Below are 21,453 nucleotides of genomic sequence, written 5' to 3'. Positions count from 1 at the left end.
CTCTCAAAGCCAGATTACTGGTTGTAGAAAATAGTAGGGGTGTAACAATACCATTGTCAACACACCTAGCTGAAAAAAAAAATCAGTACATTTTCCCCAAAAAGTCAAATTAGAATGTTTGTGGAAACAACATTTCAACAAAAAAAAACAAGAAAAAAGAAGAAAAAAATATATTAACTGGAGATAATTTAATCCAGCAGATTCAATACGTGTCCTGGTTATAAGATGATGCTGAGAGCCAAAGTGGAAACAAAGGTTTTTATTCTCTTTGAAGTAAGAAAACAACTATTTGTATAAAGAATGAGTTGAACATGAGTTGAACATGTTCTGTCTTGATGAATCGTTACACCCCTAGAAAATAACACTCAAGTTCCTTATGTTCTGCAGAGTAACACGATCTACATGAAACAAACATACTAAACCATCACTTCATCTCAAGAAAATAGATAGGCACTGAATTTACAAATAACATCAATATTATAGGTGAATAGTCTTCTGCCTGTCTCTCGTTCCTTCTCACACAAAACACAGTACTATGGTGTATGGTCAAACATAAAAGATTAGAGAATATCAGGGTAGGGTTATTCTCATGTCAATTCCCTGACATTGAAACCTTGGTTATATGGGAAACATCTCAAAGGCTTGTATCACCATCATTTGCAATAACTAGAATTGTGAAGGAAGAAACTGGATTTTGGTCAATTTGAGTAGGTGTTAAACCACTGTCAACACTGCCTTGAACAGTAGATCAGTCATATCGTAATGTGATTTATTACCTACGAGGGCGCGAACATATCGGTGTTCATATTTTTCATACGATGCCCTAGGGCAAAATATCACTTTGTCAGGGTGACGTGACATCATGAACAATGCTATGACGTAACGTTTCTTTTGTGACGTTGCACTCTACATGCGGCGACGGCAGGTAGCCAGCCTATGTTTGAAAGTAGATATGGGTTATTTTCCTCAATTTGACGACTTCGGTAATAAACAGAATATTATATTCGTGCCCATGTCATACTATGTTTACGACACTCGTGCCTAAATATCAGAAAAATTATCTACATAATAAATAGTCTTTCAAACCAGAATTGGTTAGTTGAATTATGACACTTGTTGACATAACCAAAACTTGCAAGCTTACCTCTGAGACAAATATTTGCGACAATGAGAATAGAAGGGAAATGAAACAGTTACCTTCGGCATTGCCATGGAAACATGATGTTAATTGCAAAGTCAGGGAATCAAGCCATTGAGAGAACTGGTGAGAAACATTAGTCCAAGTTTCTTAAAGGTCATCAAAGCCGAAGTAGACAATTCTGTTCTATTTTATCAGTAGTATTGGAAGACAGGTAGAGGGGACTTACACTGTTACTACAGGGACTACAAACCAAACATGGATACCACTGTCCATTCTGACCACTGTGGTGCAGGGCCTTGCACATAGCAGGATGACACCGACCCTCGTACAAGATGGCTCATCTTCTGAAGACTGCACACCGTGTCACGACAATGGAAACTCACTACAAGAACCCGGTTGGGTTTTGTAACAAACAGGAGTAGACAACTCATATCCTCCCAAAACATGTCTGCTTTCACCAATTTCGACCAAGATTAATGTCCCTTGATGAGAATAGCTCCAAAATGGTAGAAATTATCATGTATAATCTCTGAAAATACTTTCCCGTGTATTCTTAAAATGTTACCAGGTTACGCAAAAAGTAACACAAAAATATCTTTTGGCATTTTTGCACGATTATTCAATCTTGAAGCTGTTAAAAATAAGGAAATAGAAACCAACCTCAATCATGAAAGCAGACATGGTCAACTGTGAAGACCGAGCTCTGACTATCTAATGACAGCACTACAAGAGATTCAAGGAACAGACACATCTACTGCACAGGGAGACAACCGAGTTCTCTCCCTTTCCAAGTATACCTTCCCTCTAACACCACCAAGGACAACATGCTCCCACAAGTTTTCTGGTTTACTATTAGTAGTTTTAACAAGTGGTATCATGCCATACATGCAAAAACAATAAAAAAAGAGAGTTAAATATCATGTAAAACAACAGATTAGGGCAAAGTTCATGACAAGCTTGAAACAGACTTTCTTTCTAGAAATTACAGAAACAAAAACAAATCTGGTTCACATCGAGAAATATGTTGACATTTTTCAGAATCCACTAATATAGTGAACAGAGACACTAATGATGAGGAGCAATGACACCATCTCATTTCATCTTGTAACATACTTGTAACAGGTTCCTCAAAAACATCAAACAAATTACAACTGTACCAACAATCCTGCCATTACACATGCTTGGTGTTCCAGCAGAACCTCAGATGAGCTTTAAATGATCAAAGCAAGATCCATTTTTGCAAATAAGGCAACACGCACGCTCACCGGGTTTGTGCACCAGATATAAGGGAGGTAACTCTACTCAGAACAACCACAGCATGAGGTGATTTCAGAGATAATTTGTTTGGTCTCAGCTCACATCAAAGTTGCTTTGAGCATGTTGTCCTAAGTGAAACTTAATAGATGGACCACAGTAGAGAGAAAAAAAATCCAGACTTCAGTAGTCTTGACAGATTGGTACCTGACTGATCTACATTAGAAGACATGCTTGCCAAATCTCAGTTTCAGGTTGAGTGATATGTGATTCATTCTCCTAAAACACTGAATGAATGATAGTTGTTTATCCATAATTTTAATTGCTACGGCTTCATAGAGTTATTGGGCCAGGATCAAATGGAAAACTTAAGGATCTCTTCCTCCTAACCAGGAATTTACATTATTGTCAATAAGGAGTATTAACCTCGGTACTCTCATGAATGAATGGCATATGGCATCAACTATCTTTAAACTGTAAAACACTTTCAGGCTACTTTTTTCATTAACAAAAAAAAATATAACACTTTGATCTTACAACAAGCAGTTTTGAAATTAAAAACCTGTAGGCCAATTTGAAGCAATTTAGAAGTTACAAAACTAAGATACTAACATGAAGATGTTTAGAATTACGGATCCAGGTACCAACTTAAAGATGTGTAGAATTACGGATCCAGGTACCAATTTGAAGATTATAGAATTATGGATCCAGGTACCAATTTGAAGTCATCTTGAAGTATAGTCTTTTTTCTCTCATTCCCAACATAAGATATACACCAACAAATCACTACTGCACACCCAGACCTCACTCTGCATGGTACACCGTAAAATCAGCAGCAATAAATATGAAATGTAGGCTAAAGTGCAATGAGTCAACAGACAGTGGTACTTCAAAGGTTGCCTTAAGTCCTTGAAGTGATACATTCCATTCCTTAGCTAACTCCCAAGGCATAAAGCCCACCCTTCACACAGATAACAATTCAGGTCAACATTTAGTGTTGCAATCTTTTTCTTCAACTAAAATCTCTTAAAACCTAAATTGTAAATAAGATGCACAACAATAACAGCAAGAGCAAATATTTTCGTATTAAAATTGCTTTAACCCAAATATGTGCATATTTAACAATGGGAAGAATGTATTAATGAAGATTAGCATATATAACAAAATTTATACAGTAAAATACCTTAATAAAAAACTCTAAGGGACCACTGAAATTAGATTGTTACATCCGTAGTTCGCTATTCACTTTTTTATATGATAATATAAGGTTTTTATTCGGGACTTTTAAAACATTCGCTAAAGCCGTCAGTTCATTATATCCGTGTTCGTTATAAAAGTATTTACTGTATTAAATATTTCATAATCTATAAAAAAATATTATTCCATAAACAGATTAATTTTAATTTCAGAATGAAGAGGAAATTTTAACTGACTTTTGTCCAAATGTGACCAAATGACAAGTTGAAGATGATTGCGTCTCCTGACTTTATATTTCCAACTGGATTGAGTGTACTTCATGAGTTTCCATGGTACATTGCCATCAGAACATTACTCTGGTTGCAGTGGAAATGTATTGCCTCATCGAACAAGCCAGCCTTTGAGAGCACCCATTGATGGAGTCACCTTTCTCCCATGTTTGTGAGTGTCTTATTCATAACCACACACATCAGTAACACATAACAGTGGGAACCACATCAACAACTATATACAATAAATAACAAGTAAGTACATTTATGAGAATTCATGCATGCTAAAATATAAATAGAAATAGAGAAAATCCTGCTGAGATATCCAAAACACCATCCACACATCTTTAAACCACAATCGACAGCAAATACTGGCAGTTGTTTCAATATAGAGGTGAACAGCCTTTTCCCAGCAGTATTAAAATAGTCATCTATTATCCTCAACCAGGGCCCAGTTGTGCTGTGCACCTGCTCTAAATGAGGATGACATACCATCTCACAAACTTAACACACACGCTAAGAGTGGTGTGTGGATAAAATTTGATAACTCCAAACAGCTCAACTCTTAAATACCAACAATCAGAGATTATCTTTCAGCTTCCCACATTGGCTTCAGTTTGTTCTCAAATGCAATACAATACTGTAAGGACTTTCTCATGCAATGTTTTCCTGATGTAAAATAATGCAGACTGAAGCACTCCAAGTTAACATATAGTCAGCTAGGAAACTGGATGATCACACACACCACACTTATGTCAACACAAATCCAGCCAAGTTTACCTTCATTCTTAATTCACCACAGTTCAACCTTACACCAAGGACATCATATTGTACAGTATGACTGGGTATCGTTTTAACGCCACTCGTCACACTTATGTCGATATAGGAGGGGGGGAGAGGAGAAATTCCAAGTTTAAAAAACCACACCTCTATGATCGTCGTAATTGTTTTACATTCAGTAAGTCAATAACTTGATATTTAAGACCAAATCAATTAGTGATCAAATTTGAATTCAGTGTTCACAACTGTAACTTATTTTCAGTGTTTTGAATTTTATTATCAAATAACAAATTCTGACATAAATAGCACTATGAACAGTGCTAATACTCTTGTTGACAAGTATGTATCATTTTATATAAATTCAAGGCTTTATAAGCCATTGTGGTCATTTTCAAGACTTTTCAAAGTTGACATTAAAAAATCAAGGCTTTTCAATAGGGACTTTTAAATTCAAGGACTTTTCAAGCCTGTATGAACCTTGACAAACTTGGCTGAAAATTTGGTAACCACGACACTACTGAGGACATGAATTGTTTCACAACTTCCCTTTCAACAGGATTCATATTTTGATCAATTGAACAGCAATGTGAGACAGTTATTGATAATAGACGAAACAATATCATTCAAAGAACAAATTCACCACATAGATTCTTACAACTCGTGTCATGCGTTGTCATATTTCTGAAAAGTGTTCAGCTGAATCATTAGGGAAGCTGTGAAACCATTGATCACTCGTACGACACCCTCCAGCCAGACAATCCATTCATATGTTTAAAATGAGACTACTACACAATTATTATGCACTCAGGGCTGTGTGCTACTGTGAAAGGTTGGTAGATGTAGTTTATAAAATAAAAAAATATGGTTTTAATAATAATAAATTGTTGGGGTGCTTTATTTTCAAACCAGTTGAAAACATATAATACACTCAGAGACCTGCAAATCAAACAGTAACCATGGTAACGAAAAAGCACCCCCACTCTTTAACATTGTAGAACACTCTCAAAAAACGCATTACAATTCAATCCAAACAACACTTGGTCACCTGTTTCGGTTAAATTCATATAAAAATGTTATGAACGCATATATGCAAGCACGTAGCTAGCCTCAGGACACTCAAGCACCAATATCCTATTGGACCAATCACTCAAGAGAAGCCAAGACCTTGCTGCCTCAAATACCAAAATGTTTGCACAAATTATCACCAAACACTGTCTCAAATCCACTCACCGCTAAAACACTGCTCTCATTATCAAACTTAATAAAATATTGAGAAGCATGATGTACGAAGTGCACTGTCAAATTTGATAAGTATGCACAATTAAAAGTGACTTTCATGCATTTACATTCATGATTTCAAAAATAGAATTCTTAAAATTCTTCCACATTTTGGCTATAATATTCACATTTGTTTGAGGGAGTAAGTTCACTCACACCAGGTCCAAAACAATATCAGAATATCAAAACACCTCAAACATTTCATCAAATCTTTGCATCATCGAAATTGCTAAGATGTACACAAGAAGGACCTTCAGTCAATGCACAGTTCTGGCAAATCAACACTTTGTTCTCTTGAAATGACATCATTCAAAACTCCCATTTACACATGCTGTTGTGTTGTGAATGGCTCAAAGAGTGTCAAATACAGGGCAAGGAGCTTACAGTTTCAGGAACTAGTCCTCTACACGTTGTTGCGAGCACTAAACAGGAAGGTAATTGTAATCAGTGAGAACTGCTGCCAACTTCAGAATGAACATGTCATGATGGTTTCAAAAATTTGTCACCACTTGATTGGTGTAAATCATAATGATATTAATTTTTCACTTTAAGTTGTGTCATGACTTGAACCCAAAGTGGAAGCAGTTTCAATTTCAACAATCGTTAACTCTCTTCAATATAGTTTGGCAAAGATGTATAGAGTATACATCAACAATAACCTACACAAATCTAATTTAAAACAACAATCTTTCACCTTGTCAAAAAACAGTTTGTAAACCATTATGGGCAAACAGTGGTTATGTTGTTGAAAAGTGCACAAATATTTGTAACTAAAACATGAATGTTAGCACTTATCAAATACTCACAAGTAAAACCCTTCGCACTGCAACAAGTACATCGTCTTGTGCATGAAAATACCAAGGTTGACAGTGGCACTGGGCAAGAAGCCATTAACTAAAATGGAGGTGGACTGGGTGATTTTCTAATGTCTCACTCATGCATGATGTTCGTTCTTCAACTAAGAACTTTGCACTTGAGATTTCTGATGTCCCACTCATGCATGATGTCCGTGCTTGATGCCAAACTTTCACACCACACATTACCTAGCATGCTCACATGTAACAGAGTGGAGTTAATTTGACGTAAAATATTCAGTAACAGAATCAAACACTTATTCAATCTGTGTGGGAAGACCTCACTTTGCCTTCATAGTATGTCAGTATATTTTCAGTCTCTACCATAAACCAATGGAGTCTGCCAGCTTAAACACCTCTTTGGCATCAATTTCAGTGTATACTACTCAACGTTCCCTAAGGACCAAACTAGTCCTGCTTAGGTAAAGGTGTGATCCTTGGCAAATGTTGAGGAGTATGTGTTAGTGTTATCAGCCAAAACAAACATTTCTACACACAGGCTTTGGACTAGAAGTTATGTTTGCAGACACTCCTTTACAACTTTAATGATCTAGACTGAAAAATGTAAAATGATTTAGCAATAACGAAAGAAGCATTTTTGGTTTAAATAGATTACACATTTCATTGCTGTTTCTGTGTCCTCAACATTTCACGCCTCTTCCAGCCAAGACCCTCAATAGAACTCAATCGAATTTAATTGTGTTACAGAATACTCTACCACATGAACATTCCCCCTGCTACAGCCTGCCCTATACTCACTTCAGTTCCACCCTGTCCCTGCCTTTGTCTGGGCTCCCCACCCTCCAACATGCCCTGGACTGTGGGAGGGACCATCACTGCCCTGGGACCCTCCCCAACCTAGGAAACCCCCACCACTCCCACTACTGGTTGTCCCATTCCCTACTGTGCCAAAGCTACTGTTGGCACTGGCATGGTTGGGTGTGGGGTTGTCCCCACTACTTGCGCTACCCCCCTGGTTAGTTAGACCGAGAGGACCCCACCCCCCTTGGCTACTCAAAACAGCCTGAGCTGCTGCAAGCATGGCGTGGTTTAACTGCAGTGCACCAAGCCCTAAATTGCCCAAGCCTAGATTGTTGGACAAGTTGGTTCCCATGCTGTTGCCCTGGGAGGAGAGACCTTGACTGTTCCCTCGGCCAGCGTGACCCCAAGTACCTGGGGGATATGCCTGGTTGAATCCAAAGGGGGTGTGGTTGAGCCCTGTCCGTCGATCTGTGTGTTTCTCGTTGTTCTTTGGCGCGGCTCCACTGATATGAACACTGGCTCCCTTGATAATGTGGTCTTCCCCACACAGGTTTTGGGCCACTTCGGGATCAGCAAATGTAACAAATGCAAATGCTCTGAAGGGCTTTGGAATGAAGACGTCGACGACTTCTCCAAAACGGCTGAAGTGGAGTCGTAGGTCGTCGGCGGTCATATCCTCCGTGCATCGCCCTACGAACACTTTGCGATTCATCATCAGCTGGGCTCCTTCCTGGAGAAAACAATTCTAATACAACTCACAATCTAGAAACATTGAGTCTCTGAATTAAGAATAAAAATTCGTGGGAAGTTGTCATAAGTGAAAAGTTACAAATAATAGACTTAAAGAGTCTATGGATGAAAACGCTGAAGCTGAAGATCTGGCTGCACTTGATTTCTAACATATTACCCATAACACATCAAGGAAATCTTGATGCACCATTTACAGAAATCATTCACATATTTCCACAAGGTTAACACATTATCTATGTTGACTTTGCCAGCTCAATATTCTGATTGAAGTTACCATACTCTGCACAGAACAGTTATGTATTGCTAAAATTTTAAAAAGCTTTGGACCCATTTACTTTAAATGCTTTTTTTTTCTTAAGGTGCAAGTAGTGACAAGTTACTTAGTTAATACTATGAAGAGCATTTTCACAAACATAACATCTCCCAAATTAAAGCAAAAAGACTATTTCCTTATTTGTAATGAAATGCTTTACTTGGAGCAATGAAGGAGGGAAATATAAGAAAGTGTAACAAAATGTTTATACCTGTATATCTACCTTAGAGTTTGGTATTCGGACATCACACCAGCGGCCATCTATCATGTGTCTCTGAGAGATACATTTCACTTGTGCCTCGTATTCAGCGAACCTCACAAAACCAAACCCTTTGGACTGACCTGTCTTTGGGTCCTTTTTGACCTGAAACAGTCAACAAACAATGAATGCTACCTGTCCTGTTAACACTGACTGAGAAAAAGTGTTCAAAAGTAGCCAAGTTCGCATTCTGATGATTTCACAATTTTTCTGAACATGAAGTCTTCCCCTACAAGAATCCTGTTACTAAGAGAAAGGACAGCTGAAAGGTCAAAGCATACTAAGCAGGTAGACATGGTTGACAACAAAAGACATTTTTTATCATATTAAAAAAGTCTTAAAATTGGAAATTGTAATATAAATTGTATATTTATATACTTATCCTATCTCACGACTTGCACCTCTCTCTCTTGCTTCGACTTTTAGTGGAACGACTGTAAACTTTTTTCCATAGGCCTCCTTGTCCATTCGCCCGTGCACTCCATGCTGCTCTCCTTAATTAGCTTCCTAGTTCCTAATAAAGCTTGCAGCATGCTCCACTAATTGCCCACGTGACTACCTTGAATGATCATTCTCATCTTGGAGCCAACGTTGTAATCTGAGTAGTGGGGAGGCCGGGCGGTCATCCATCGCGTGAGATAGGATAAATATATAAATATACAATTTATATTAAAATTTCCAAATTTTTAAACTTATCCTATCTCACGACTTGCACTTATCCCACGGTTGGACGGCGGGCCGCAGATTACCCTTCTGTCTGGACAGTGCGAACAGCTGGTCTTGGAGCTGTGTGGACTGATGACAACCGTAGATAGCGATGTACAAGGGAGGCCTGTTACGCATGCACGCAACTCCTATGCTTGTAGTGGGTTCTCCGGAACCCCTTGGCTTACTAAGCACAACGACTCCAAGGGAGATGGGTGCTCCCGAGCGATGTGGTGTTCGGCCGCAACCTTGTACAAGACAAGGGACGCAACTCGGCAAGTAAGCCTCGCCTCGCCACGATTTACAAGGTACCCCCGTAATTAAAGTCTTGCGACTAGAATCGGGCCAGCCCCTGCTTCAAGAAGGCCCCCCAGACACCGACCGAGGCGGGTGAAAGAGAAACACAACTCGGCATCTCCAAGGTTTAACGTTCAGTTCCGGGCAGCATCAAATTTGACCCTCACTCCTTTGCCTAAGCTTAGTCAAAGGATGTGCCCGGCAACTTTGGAGGCAGAACGCAACGAAATCCACTGGAATTCGGGAGTGTCACACTTCACTGACGTAATTGCTCCGTGGAGTAGAGGTCAGTAAGCGTGAATGTCGAACACCTCTGCATCGTCATACTGATTGTGCCTCAGGTCCGTAGGGCCACGCTAGGTGGCCGTATTCGATGCCTTGGTATGGAGGCCAAGTGAAGTAGTTCTTAAACCCATATAATGAGAACAAAAGGTTGAGATCCAGTTCAACTTTTATTCAGTATATACAAGGAAGTAGTAACGCGAATGCGGAACCGTCCCTCATCTGCGTTGTTGGGCCGATGTAAGCTGCTGAGCCAGTACAAGAGGTCCGAACTGGTGTAGTCCCTGGACATCCGTGACAGACAGGTCTCGCAGGTAATGTGAAGAGAAGACTGTATCAGAACGCCAGAAGCAACCTTCCATGATAGCGGTCAAGGAGCAGTTGCTATGGAGGGCCATCGTCGAGGCTAGTGCACGAGTCTCATGAGGATTGGAAGCGGCTGGAGGAGGCAACCCTGCAAAGGTGTAGGCTCACGATGCAGGATCGTGGCACGCATCCAGAAGGCCAATGTGGTCCGGGAAACCTCAGTTCTTGAAGCGGTCGACAAGGGTATGAAGAGGCGCTTTCGTAGCCGTCGACGATCCTTGGAGGCAGCAAGGTAAACGTGTAGAGCCCTAACAGGGCAGAGTGTCAAATCTTCATTATCATCAGGCCCAAGAATGGTGGACAACGGGGGAATGGTAAACATCCGGTCCGGTTGCCCTGGCAGTTGGTTTTTCGCAATGAAGTCCCAGCGGAGACCCAGGAAAGCCTTGCCATGCTTCTTCTGCTCGAACCGCACCCGATTGACATCAAGCGCATGCAGTTCAGATATACGAGCAGCGGTAGCCAAAGCTACCAGGAAGAATGTCTTGAATGTCACTTGTTCGAAGTCCTTGTCTTCTAAAGGTTCATAATCTGTAGAAATCATATGACGAAGGACGACGGACAGATCCCAGGCCGGAGGTCTGAACTTCCTGGACTGGTCAGAGAGTCTATAGGAGCGTAGTAGACTCTGCAACTCGGGAACAGTGGAAATCTTCGTGCCCGTGGTGGTAGCCAAAACCGAGTTGATGGCGGCTAAGTAGGTAGCTAACGTAGTACCCTTGAGTTTCTTAGTAGTGCGGAGATGCTGGAGAAACTCAGCAACGACCTGAGCCGAGGTGGAAGTGGGAGATGCAATTCCCCTAAGCTTGCAATAGTCTTCAAACTTCTTCCACTTGTTGTCGTACAAGGAACGGGTCGAAGTACGATGCGCTGAAGTGATAGCTGTGGCTACTCGGCGAGAGTAGCCCTTAGCTATGAGAGACCTCTGAAGATGCGCCAAACGTGTAGATTGAGGGTCTGAGGTGACCCGTGGCGCAGTTCCGAGTGAGGGTGAAGAAGTAGGTCGTCCCGGTTGGGAAGCGGTACTGGGTTTGGCTCTGCCAGGCTTCTTAGGTTGACGAACCAACTTCTTGCTGGCCAGAAGGGTGCGACCAAAAGCAGTAGTATGTTGCTGGTGGCCAATAGTTTCTGTATTACTTTTGGTAGCAGAGCTGGAGGGGGGAACGCGTAGGCATTGAGACCCTCCCATGATATTGCCAACGCGTCGAGGTCCCACGCCAAGGAGTCTGGGATTGGTGATACGAACTTTGGAAGTTGGTTGTTGAACCTTGTGGCGAACAGATCTATTTGAGGCCGTGATAACGGGTAGATCATCGACTGAAAGATCTGGGGCAGTAACTTCCACTCTGTCGGGGGACGGTCGGTTGGATCGGGACAAGGCATCGGCGATCACATTTTTACCCGGGAATGTGTCTGGCTCTGGCTACGATGTTGAGTGAGTCAGATGAGATGGAAGAACCTGATCGCCCATTGTAGCAGATTCGCCGAGCCTGTCGAGCCTAGATGATTTATATACCAAACCACTGTCGAATTGTCTGATTGGATCAACAGACTGGTTGATTGAAGCTCTGTTGCCCAATGTGAGATGGCTTGAATTACCGCCTTGAATTCCAGCTCGTTTATATGAAGTACCCGTTCGTCGGATGACCACAGCCCGGGCCACTTGGTGGTCGAGGAAGTGAGCTCCCCAACCCATGAGGGATGCATCGACGAATAGGTGATGAGTCGGTGCAAAGGGCATCATAGAGACTCCGGCGCAAACATTCCGTTCGTCGAGCCACCATTGAAGGACTGGACGAAGCGGTTCTGGAAGGCAAATTAGTTCCTTGGGGTTGTCGGCCTGAAGGTACGGGCGTAGAAATCGCTGTATCGGCCGAAGTTGGAGCTGGCCTCTGTACGTTAAGGCTTGAGCTGACGTCAGAAGGCCCAGTAGCTCCTGCCACTGTCGTAAGGTTCTTGCCTGAGACAGTCCTGGAGGAATGCATTGCTGAATCTTTATCCACCTGTCGTGAGGTACGAACATCATCCCCTGACGAGTGTCGAACAGTGCTCCGATGAATTGGAGTTTCTGAGTCGGTATTAGTTCCGATTTCGCGATGTTCAACAGCCACCCTAACTGTCTGAGCAGCGTGGTGGTGAACTGTAGCTGGCGAAGCAATACGATCGGATCCTGTTGAGCCTGGATGCAATCGTCTATGTAGCTTTCGAAGGTGATCCCTTGAAAGTGGAGGAAGCTCGTTATGGGCTTGGTAATTCGGGTAAAAAGCCACGGGGCCGTGGAAATTCCAAATGGTAGGACTTTCCATTGGTAGTGATTCCCGTTGAACACGAAGCGAAGGTACTTCCGGTGTTCTGGATGTATCGGAACGTGAAGATAAGCATCCTGAAGATCTAGGCTGATGAGGAAGTCTCCCTTCTTCAGGATGGTGCGTAAAAGGTTGATCGACACCATCCTGAAGTGAGGCGGTGGAAGCAGGAATCGGGCATTGAACAACTTCATATTGAAGATGAGCCGGAGTTTGTTGGAATTTTTCTTTGGAACCAAGAAGATGGGGGAGTAGAATCCTGGAGTGACGGGCGATGGACCTAGGAGCTCTATCGCGAGTTTGTCTAATAGCGTACCTATTGTGGATTGCAGAGTCTGAAGCTGGTCCACAGGATATGAGCGATGAGCCGGATGCGACGTCAGAGGTGGACTGCCAATAACGGGTAGCTGATAGCCGTGAAGTAGCAGGTTGGTGACGTACGGATCTTTGAGGATGGTCCAATTCGGGGCGAAGATCTGCAATCTCCCGCCTACCGGAGTGTTGTAAATCGGAACGACTGGGGGCGGGAGGTCCCAATCGTGCGATTGTCTCAAGCCGTCACTGCTTCCCGGCGCTGGTCCCTGGGCCAGAGTTGGTCCTGGGGGCGAGGGCGGAGGAACCACCACGGCCAGATCTGTTTCCTCTGCCACGGCCTTGAGTGGATGCGCCACGAAAAAGATTGCGTAAATCTGGATTGGTAGGGGTGAACTGTGCAGTTCGACGCTGTTTTAATGAGTCCTGGAGCTGTGACTTCTGTATCTTTAACAGTTCAATCGAGACTTGAAAGTGGGTTTCTTTATCAACTTTATTAGATACTTCTTGGATGCTACCATTGAAGAGGGAGTCAGTAAACCAAGGCTGGCGAAACAGTTCTGTTTTAAATCGCTCCTCCCATGAAGAGATGTTAAGGGGTCCACGTCGGCGAACAGCAAGAGTGTAGCCCAAAAAATGAGACAACTGATCCAGGATAATTTGGAACTGGTCCAGAGCTAAAGTCATGCATCCTCGGATGTAAGCGTCTTGATCAGAGTAAGTATGCTCCAGAGCAGTGTTAACAGCGTCGACTGCTGCAATCACGCAACTAATAGATGGCAACGTCTTTCTCACGGCTGAATCCATGTGAGCCAACTCTCGGTCCTCAATAAGGTAGGGCGAAGCAGCTCGTTTGCCACACAGGGTTCCAATATCCTCATCAACTGTTGGAGCCGTAGAGATTTTTGTTAGGCCGTGGACATGAGAGGTAGAAGGATTATATCTGGGAGCAGAGAATCCGTCCTTAATTCGTTTCAGGCTCTTGAAACCATCATTTAGTGTACTGGATAATTTCAGAATACAAGGTCGAGGTGGTAGGGTGATGGTAGACCAATCCCGGTTCCTAAGAGTATAAGAGTGATCCAGGTCATCTGCTGAAGTACTCAAGGGAAGTTGGAGCTTCTCAACAATCCAAAGGAGTACCTGAGGTGTCTCAACTGCTGCAAAGCTACCCCCAGGGGTAGATAACTCAGAGTGAGCGGGAGATGCAGGCATGGCTATTTGGACTGGATCAATCTCAGGAGGTGGACCAGATGAAGAGCCAGGAGCTACCGAAGCCGGATGGGCTGGAGTAGAAGGCTGTATTTGGTTCCAGGCTGAGGTTATGGCCCTGATCATCATATTTAGATCCGGAGTCGCTGTAGGAGTGGGATTGTTATCAGGTTCCCATGACTCAGCGATGATCCTAGAGTGAGTCGAAGGATTCTCAGAGCATGTAGACGGAACATCGTAAGAGACTGTAGGCCTATTAGTGGTATCAGAGCAATGATCACCCGAACGTCGGTCAGAGGAACTGTATCGAGATCTCGACGTGGTAAGTACCGAAGTAGGTTGGTAAGCCGGTGATCTGGATTCCCTAGTATGGCTAGGTGATCCGGTATGATATGAAGAACTAGTCCGGGTCGCTGTAGTTCTAGTTGGTGATCTGGTTCTGATTGGAGCTCTGGTTCGACCATCTGAATAGGATCGGCCATGAGATGTGGATCTGTACTGTGATCCCGATTGGTCAATGGCTCTGTAAGGTGATCTAGATCGTATAGGTGACCTGGGTTGGTAAGATGATCTGGATTTGTAAAGTGATCTGGATCGATTCGATGCACTAACTGGAAACTGTGATCGTGATCTGGATCTATAAGGTGATCTGGATCGAACAGGTGATCTGGTTTGCAGTTGCGATCTGGCTTGATTTGGTGATCTGGATTGGTTAGGTGATCTACTTTGATGTTGTGATCTGGATCGGTTCGGTGATCTGGATCGGTCTGGCGATCTACTTCGATGTTGTGATCTGGATCGGTTAGGTGACCTAGATCGGTCTGGTGATCTGATTCGAAGTTGTGATCTGGATCCATTCGGTGATCTGGATCATCTGGAAGTCCGATGATCTGATCCATCTGGATCGGTTCGGTGATCTGGATCGGTCCGGTGATCTGATTCGAAGTTGTGATCTGGACCCGTTTGGTGATCTGGATCGGTTAGGTGATCTGGATTGATCAGGTGATGTGGATCGTAGTTGTGCTCTGGATCGTGACTGTGATCTGGATCGATCCTTGTGTGATCTGATCGGCACGGTGATCTAGATCAGGCTTGTGATGGTGATCTGGATCGTGAAGGTGATCTAGATCGTTGTGGTGATCTAGAATGATGTGGCGATCTGGATCGGCGATTAGGTGACGAAACCTGAAGTGTTGATTCATGCTGATGAACGTCCCTGGCGACGCTGTTGTAGCCAGCTCCGTCCGGTTCAATGAACTGTGGGGAGACAGTTGGCTGGTTGAACGCGGTTGGCCAGGCTCCAAACAAACTGAGACAGTCGAGGGGATATGTGGATGATCTGGATGATGATAGTGTCGATCTAAGGTCCCCTGGTAGTGTAGATGGGACAGGCAACGAAGAATTGTCGATCACAACCACCCACGAGTGATCTGACGCTATGGAAGGAGGTGATTGATGCGTACGTAATAGGTGCCGAACGTCCTCAGATAAGTAAGAATCTGATGAAGCGTCCATAAAATCCTCTTGAACCACAGACGTCGCTCTCTTGCGTGAAGGTACGATTTTCTGTCGCTGTAACTTGATACGCTTGGCGGGAGTGGGATCAGATTCTGTTGATTTCCTGTCCCTATCGGCGATTCTCCGGGAGCAAACACGAAGGTAGGCCTTAAAATCCTCATCTTTTAGTGAATTACACTTGCCACATCGTTTGTTCCAGTTACATTGTCCAATACAGTCACTGCAAGACGAGTGAGGGTCGAGGGACGAATAATTCGTCTTGCATTGAGCACAAACTTTCCTTTTCCTTGACTGATTATCAGTTTTCCCCATGATGTTAGGGTGAAATAATGTCCCTAATATACAGCACGTCCACACAGTCGTGCGACAAGAAAGAGAATGATCATTCAAGGTAGTCACGTGGGCAATTAGTGGAGCATGCTGCAAGCTTTATTAGGAACTAGGAAGCTAATTAAGGAGAGCAGCATGGAGTGCACGGGCGAATGGACAAGGAGGCCTATGGAAAAAAGTTTACAGTCGTTCCACTAAAAGTCGAAGCAAGAGAGAGAGGTGCAAGTCGTGAGATAGGATAAGTTCCTGAAGTAAAAACAGAGGATACTAAACCACCTTCCGTGTAATACCATTTTTATGAAGCAAGTTAAATGATTTCGCTTTCGCTCGTTTTTTTATACTAAATCTTTCAGAAGTTTTATAAAAATGGAGTTTAGTATTCTATTTATTACTCTCCAACATGAATTGATAGAAACTGCCAACAGTGAAATGACTCTAGGTTTTTCGCGAGTGAAGCAAGGTCTAATACCATTGTGACAGAGGTATTATCATTGTGTCATCATAACTTTAAACCATTATGACGTCATGCGTTCATCATCACGTGATGTTATTACACAATGTGTAATAACATTGTAGATTTATTAAACAGTGATATCTTCAACTAGTGACTAATAAAAATCACAGCAGTGTTACCTGGACCATCAGCAAATCGCCAAACTGTGAAAAGTATTTGCGGAGATCTTCCTCAGTGCTCTTCCATGGCAGTCCCAGAACAATCAAGTCACTACATCGCTGTTTCTCCACACGCTTCGTCTTCAGCTGCAAGCTGTCCCATGGCTCTTCTACCTTTCGTTTGTTTTCTAAATGGAGAAAGTGTTTCATATTATATTTAGAAAGTTGTGTTCAAAACTAGCTTGAAGGTCAAAGAGTCCTGGTCTTAGGTAAAAACAGGAGTGTTCCTAGATTCAAATACTATAGGGAGTAAACGTCAATATCGCAATTAATAAAACACTGGTGAAAGTCATATAAAATCCAGTTTGCGATTGTTGCCACCAGATAAAAAGTTTGGTTCAGTACCATATCTTTCACCTTTGCTGAAAAATGTTCATAGATTAATCCTAAAATCTACTGGAAATGATCCAATCATATGAATTGACATCTTTTGGCAAATAAATTCTAACATTTTGGGACTGATTACAAACTGGATGATATGACTACATTAATAATGACATACTTGGTATTATATGTTATTTCGCTAGACATTAATAGCATTAAACCTGTCTTAAATATCAATTGTAAATTAGAAATGCTGAGTGAGTGAATTTGGTTTTACGCCACTTTTATTAGTTTTAGCAAAATTCCAGCAATATCACTGTGGGAGACACCAGAAATGGGCTTCACATTTTGTATCCATGTGGGGAATCGAACCCGGGTCTTCGGCGTGATGAGCCAACGCTTTAACCACTAGGCTACCCCACTCACTCCCTCTAGAAATGCTGAAGACCTCATGTCAGTCATGACTCATTTCAAGGGTCTGTACTGGAAATGTGAGGGTCCTGAAGTATAAAATCATGTTACTGTTCTGTAAGACTTTATAATTACTCAATATTAACAGCCCTCATCATAAAATCCATACTGTTTTTCCGTGTGTATTCTAAACACTTGTATGTGATGGAAGCAGATTTCAGCATTGTGTAAAGGCTATGAAATAATAAGTGTCAATGACAACTCTGTAGGGGGTAAATTTGTGGACTAATGGACTATTCCAGACTGTGATACCCATGCAGTTAAAGAATGTCATGTTTTCTGTGCAATGTCAGTACCATCAGGTGTGTCATGTTGGCGGACTGTCATGACATAAATCATGTGCAGTCGACGCATGCTGCAAGCAGGTCAACAGTAAAAAACACTTGAAGATGCTACAATGCTGTCAAGAATAAGACTTTCATATTTCTTTTTGAACATTGAAAAGATACAATACAGTTCCTGAAACATATGCCCAATTTACCCCAAGCAAGTCTATAACAATTCTCGTTTACACTTCCGCCCCTATTTCCCCTAAATTGTAACGATGAGGAAAAAGATATATGTATATTCAGGTAAAATGATTTGACTGGAAGATATGAAATAAGTTTTAACATGACCTAATGCATACAGACATTAAATTATCGCGTTATTAATCTTATGATTCTCAGCTCTATTAAAGTCCAGTCTCTGGAATGGACGTGTTGAGCATTAAATACAATCCTTGAATTATCGGTAAGACTTCCGCCGGTATTCCCCCAAATTTTAACTATGAGGACAACTTTCTTTGAGTGGCATTTTTAGAAGTTTGATTTGTCTTTCAGTATGTTCAGATACAATTAATGAAACATGTTAAAACTCATCCTTATCAGATGAGTAATATATATTCAGGTGATATGATTTGTCTAGAATTAAATTTAAGGGAGGATACAGGTGGAAGTCTCTCCAACAGTTATTGCTGCGTAACAGTTATAGCCAATACATCAGTATCACATGTGCGCAGTTCTGGTCAATTACAATTCCAGTATTTTTCCCCACGGTATTTGACAACAATAAACAGCAAAAGGAAATTCTTCATGGTAAGTAACATCAGGGAAAAATTAAAGATAAAGTTATGAAGCCTATAAATTATTTTTAACTTAGTCAGGGGGGATGTCTCACGACCTATATAATAGCAAGTTCAAGTTCACAAGTCATTGTTTCATTCACTATCAGTCTACTGTAAAAGAAACACTCAAATAGTCACACAATCAATTGTTCGAGGTAACTGTATCATATCACAAATGGCATGAGAAATTTGGAATGGCGATAACTGTTACAGTTAGTTGTGAGAAAGCATCTATTTATACTGCCATAATTCCCTTCCGTCGTGTTATATAAAAACATTATTGGCAGCAGTGAACAGGCTGGACACATCAATGAATAGCTAATTAAGTATCATAATTGATTCTGTTTCATTAATGTAACGAACGGCGGAATAATTTTGTAAATACCACTAAAATATGGTGATAATTGTACGGTTGCCAGTACACATTCAAAATTGTCAATTTGTAATATGTTCAACATAACTATAAAAATAGACTAAATTATTCATATTAACCCCCAAAAAGCTTTCAAAATCATCAACAAAGAATTTACAAAACATATAAAGCATTTCAATTACTAATAAGTCGTACCAAAAACATTACAACTTTCAGTTTTGTTTCTTGAATTAATGACTTGGTTTTTGCATGTCTAGAGTTACCTCCCCTAACGAACTGTCAAACTCGCCCAGCTGTCAAATCAACAATCTGGTACTTGTAAACATACAAATCCACGCGCCCTGACAGCAGAACTGGGGCACGACATATGCGAAATATGATGAACAAGGGTTTAAAATATCAAATGGTAATATATGTGACAACAAATGTCAACAAATTACATCAACGATCGCGATTCCGATAGCTAATTCCTAGCGACAGAATCGGTTGTTTCGGTTCTAAATGTCAACCGCTCATTATGCGTCCCACGAGGAATCGGATAAAAGTTTACCTTTTGGGAAAACGGCAATGAATACATATCGACCCCAGTCACAATCCGGAGGGTACAGACGACCGTCAGAAAGTCGAATACCCCTCATACTCCCGCTGTCGGGATTGCGGTACTTCAAACCGCACGACCCAGGGAACTGTGCAGCCAAAGTTGTCAACAACAGCGTTCCATCCTCCTCCACTGGGACCTCCATTGGCTCATCGCCTTCATCCTCAGCCACCTGTATATACTGACTCATTTTGGGACGAATTGGGGCAATGCACGTTGAACGAAACGGGTGGAATTATCCGAAATTCTTTAGCCCGCCTAGCTCCCCTGGGCTACGATAGTTATGAAGATGGCGGCAGCTACAGCGAAATGCATCATGGGAAAACATCGATCGCAAAATACACAAGTAAAGAGATGAGTGATTTTTAGCTCAATGGATGCTGATTCCGAGTACTGAATGTCTAAAACGCGTTTTTATTGATTTTTGTACACATCATTATTGCGCGACATTGTGTTTGGCAGGATCAATCGACAGAAAATAACAAAGAACGATAACTCTGTCGAAACGCGCACCTGCCCTGTGCCCATTGTTCTGGAAATTCATTTCCTGGATAATTTTGTCAGCAACCCCGACGTTTATGTTCAATTTGTGGACAGTATGTACACACTTTTGACCAATTAAATCCATTATGAAAGTTATGATGTCATTTCTGTTGTTTTTGAGGCAGAATATATCATCGAAAGGGCGAACTGATCACTCGGAGCGGCTCCCGTTTTGAAATATTATGGCGGGCGGGTTGGGTCGTGTCGTTTGATGTATATGTAAATATTTGGTCAAACTTTGGCCTTATCGGTGATCGTTTGATAGACAGATCTTTATTTACCTATCAAATATGGTATATAACCTTAATTCAATATGTAAACACCTATTTTCATCATGTCTTTTTATAATTTTCTATAAAAATAATCGTATACATATATTATTACTGGGAGCAAGCATGCATAACAGCACATTTTCTGTTCAGGAAATGAAAAGGAAATTGACACCGATTGATTCATGAGTCGCTTTATTTGTTATGCAAATTTTGGAGTGGATTATCGATGAATAAATGAATGTATTGTTACTGGGCTGCAGATTGTTATCAGAATCTATTTACAAACGGATTCAGCCGTACAAAAATTCAGTTAAACATGGTATGCCCAAACATTCCGAGAAGATTTATTCAAGAGGAAAATATATGCACTGGGTTGCATATACATGTTCAGTGTGTGGGGAGTTTGTCATGGTTTTATTTTCAATTATCACAATTATATCATTGAAAAGATAATTAGTAAAAAAATTACACCATAGATCATAACATTATGTTTTAAATGCTGATTACATTAACATGCGTTTTCATATATGAATTATACTTATAGAGAGTTTGAGCAACATCGGACCAATAAAACTGAAGTCCCCCCAACTTAGTCACCTCACAGTCCAAATACTAAAATACTAAAAGCGGCGTAAAACTAAACTCAGTCAGTCAGTCAGTCACAGTCCCAATACTTTATTATTATACCCATTCCGTCCAGTCACTTCTGTAATGCAAACGCCCTAGGTAAAGTAGCCTGTCTTACAGACCCTGAACCACATTATTTTCCCTACTGCCAAGCCCTCTCTGCAGTGCTAAAAATCTAAATATAGCAAGTCTAGATTTCCTCAGGTTCAGGTTCTGAATCTCTGGTCTCCCTGGGGCTCCTTTTCAATTTAAATGGGCTTGTTTGTTACTCTCAAGATTATAT

At 41.6% G+C, this 21,453-nt stretch overlaps 1 protein-coding gene across 4 annotated transcripts; it reads right to left on the bottom strand.

Moving 5' to 3' along the window:
• Window positions 1-244: 244 nt before the first annotated feature.
• On the bottom strand, window positions 245-20,396 carry LOC124287465 (TAR DNA-binding protein 43-like). Of its 4 annotated transcripts, none has more exons than XM_046724018.1 (4): window positions 19,681-20,396; window positions 16,819-16,985; window positions 8,822-8,962; window positions 245-8,280 (listed from the first exon to the last, which is right to left on the bottom strand). In XM_046724018.1, exons 1-4 carry the CDS (start codon window positions 19,916-19,918, stop codon window positions 7,534-7,536), a joined length of 1,293 nt encoding a protein of 430 aa, XP_046579974.1. In that variant the 5' UTR covers window positions 19,919-20,396; the 3' UTR covers window positions 245-7,533. The 4 variants fall into 4 exon arrangements, with proteins under 4 accessions (XP_046579974.1, XP_046579973.1, XP_046579976.1 ...); XM_046724017.1 differs by having other exon boundaries at window positions 8,810-8,962; window positions 19,681-20,395; XM_046724020.1 differs by having other exon boundaries at window positions 245-8,265; window positions 19,681-20,395.
• Between the last annotated feature and the right edge of the window lie 1,057 nt (window positions 20,397-21,453).

Source organism: Haliotis rubra, unplaced genomic scaffold (genome assembly GCF_003918875.1).
Source record: "Haliotis rubra isolate DU_JTF1 unplaced genomic scaffold, ASM391887v1 Scf400, whole genome shotgun sequence".
NCBI lineage: Eukaryota > Metazoa > Mollusca > Gastropoda > Lepetellida > Haliotidae > Haliotis > Haliotis rubra.
Note: the sequence above shows the minus strand (reverse complement) of the source record. Positions and strands in the feature narration are given on the sequence as shown.

Bases quoted from the DNA above. Each gene is read 5' to 3' on its own strand.
- LOC124287465 (XM_046724017.1), bottom strand. From the start codon at position 19,918: ATGAGTCAGTATATACAGGTGGCTGAGGATGAAGGCGATGAGCCAATG. The intron at 16,986-19,680 runs GTAAACTTTTAT...TTCTCCATTTAG, and splicing joins CATTGCCGTTTTCCCAAAAG to AAAACAAACGAAAGGTAGAA. The intron at 8,963-16,818 runs GTAACACTGCTG...TGACTGTTTCAG, and splicing joins GCGATTTGCTGATGGTCCAG to GTCAAAAAGGACCCAAAGAC.